Here is a 2,500-nt window from a genome sequence, read left to right as displayed (position 1 = left end):
CATTTCTTTGACAGGAGTTTTTTCATAGCCCTATTTAGACATATCTTAAACGTGGGCCGGAAAGGGTGTTACCGCACAGCCCTTGAGCTCTGTAAGTTGCTCCTCAACCTCTCCCCTGATGATGACCCACTGGCTGTCTCCCTCATGCTTGACTTTTACGCCCTTCGAGCACAGGAATACAGCTGGCTTGTTGCTCTTTACGACCTCTACGAACCCACCAAAAATCTATCTATGGTATGTGTAGAGAGAACTGGTACTTGATTGTGAGAATGTAATAGGTTGGTTGGTTTGATCACAGGTGTTGTCTCAACTGTCTTATGCATTATATTAGTGGTCCACTAATTTTATTTTTGTATTTCTTCAATATCTTTTACAGTTGCCCAGTTTCTCGTTCTCTGTTCCTCTGGCCTTGTTCCATTTAAGTGAAGGAGTCAACCATCCTGTAGGGGGAGATAAGAGAGACACCAACAGAGCCGCATTTCTTGTAAGTATCCACTCATGAAGTATGTTAATTGTGCTATTATTACAAAGTGTGTTTTGTCATAGGATCCACCAAAGGTACTTTTTATAACAGCCTGTAAGATGCAAGTACATTTAAGATCTGTCCTTTCTTATGTGTATTTTGTGAAAAAGAAAAAAAGTTTCATTAGGTTTTACTGAAAATAACATTAACCCATGTTGCAGTGAAATTTTGTGTTCACTGTAATACTTTTTGTGAAATGTCTCTGCACATAGATGACTCCCCAAGTACTTAGCCACCAGTGAGTCAATTAGTAGACCTTGTGACCTCACTTGATTTTGCCTTTCTGTGAGTTATCAGTATCAGTACAATACACATCAATGCTGTTATTATTTTTATTAATGACATGATTTTTATAATGTTAATGACATGACTGACAGCAATGTAAGATACCAGAAAGTATTCCAGGGTAAACAGCTGAGATAGATAGTACTCGTAATTGGCTTATCGACTTTGGCTTTGTACTTCTGGAGCCATGTATGTGTAAAGACAATTAATTGACTAAATATGTATGTACTTGCCACCCCAGATGTGATGTGGAAATAAGACAGCCTTTTTTTCCCCTCAGTGGAACACTGTCAATGATATTGCTTCATTGCAGTCCTTTAACACAAATAGCAAATGGATTTTGAAATTTTCATAGAAATAGATATAAATACTGCAAAAAGCATTATGAAATTCAAATATTAAAAGAAAAGAAAAGAGAAAAATGTTAATGAAGACCATCTCTTTAGGCTGGAGATCTAGGAACACGAGAGCAAATGAGAGAGAGGGCTGACACCATGCTGCAGCGCGCGTTGATCATGTTCCCAGGGGTGCTGATGCCGCTGCTCGACAAGTGTAGTATTCAGCCAGACCCTGTTGTTGCTAGTCATCCCTTCTTTGGCCCCACTGCACAGGATGAGTAAGCTGGAGTCATGTTTAGTAGGAGTGATTTGATTTTGCTCATCTACCCTCCACTGAAAGTTTGTGACAGGATGGGGTGGTGGTGATGGTGGTGTGGAGGGTGGGTTAAGTGCAAAGAATATTTTTTTATGTGGAAGTACATTTAAATAAACAAGAGCTTGTCAAAAACTCAGGTCACAGTTCACCAGAAAGAAAACTTATTCATTGGTATATAATGATTAGGTGTTCTTCAACCATTTTCCATACAAAAAATAATGAATATGGGGAATGCATGGTTTCCATTTATGTCCTGAAAACTTTACCTGTTGTTGAAAAAATTCCTAGATTAAATAAGACATCGATTGTGAGTCAGTAGTATAGACTTCTTTCTTCACAGCCTCAAGCAAATCTTCCTTACTATGATCTGAAATTTTCAGGCAGAGCAAAGGGCTCAGTCAGATAGCCAACTTGTACTGTGGAAGAAACTACCATGTGTGGAAAGAGGCAGGAGTCATGTCTTGGTTGGAAGGTAACAAAACATTAAGGAATTTTCAGTGTGTCTTTTAGTCTGTCTTACATTTTATTCAGGTTTTGAAATGAAGTTGGTTATAGTGTTGTATTTTGTGTTTCAAGATTTGATCTTTCTCTAAATTTTGTTGAAGAGTTTGTGTGTTCATTTTTCTTTTTTCTATTTCCTTTTTTCTTTTTCCAACAGAAAATGTTAAAATAGTATTGGAACGTGTGGACAAGGAGGACCCATTAGTCAAGGAAGGACAAGAGATGCGCAAAGTTAGATACCAGGGAACACCAATGGCTATCTATAGACATATTATTTTAGCTGAGATCAAGGATGCAACGGCCTCGCTGCCTCCAGTAAGTCGAAGTTGAACATTTTATTTGCCTAAAAATTCCTTAAAGGTGATGGACTATTAGAGCAAGAGGTCTTACTTTTGCAATCAAGTAACCCAAATGATCTTTATTTTCTGACTTAAAGCAAAAAAGGAGAAACTTTCAAAATTGTTAGGTGGAAATAGGGCAGTCTATGATCTTAATCAGATTATAGTTTTTTTTATGATGGGAAATAGAACTGATATT

The 2,500-nt window shown here is 37.6% G+C and overlaps 1 protein-coding gene across 1 annotated transcript in view; it reads left to right on the top strand.

The window, feature by feature from the left end:
* The window catches only part of LOC119583231 (transcription factor 25-like), an 18,651-nt gene that overhangs the window by 10,695 nt on the left and 5,456 nt on the right, over positions 1–2,500 (top strand). The window contains exons 9-13 of the mRNA XM_037931706.1: positions 15–234; positions 377–484; positions 1,255–1,424; positions 1,843–1,934; positions 2,121–2,278. Of these exons, the coding sequence (XP_037787634.1) occupies positions 15–234; positions 377–484; positions 1,255–1,424; positions 1,843–1,934; positions 2,121–2,278 (748 nt within the window). The remainder of the gene's footprint in view (positions 1–14; positions 235–376; positions 485–1,254; positions 1,425–1,842; positions 1,935–2,120; positions 2,279–2,500) is intronic.

Source organism: Penaeus monodon, chromosome 17 (genome assembly GCF_015228065.2).
Source record: "Penaeus monodon isolate SGIC_2016 chromosome 17, NSTDA_Pmon_1, whole genome shotgun sequence".
NCBI classification, from domain to species: Eukaryota; Metazoa; Arthropoda; class Malacostraca; order Decapoda; family Penaeidae; genus Penaeus; species Penaeus monodon.
This window is presented reverse-complemented; position numbering and strand designations above follow the sequence as displayed.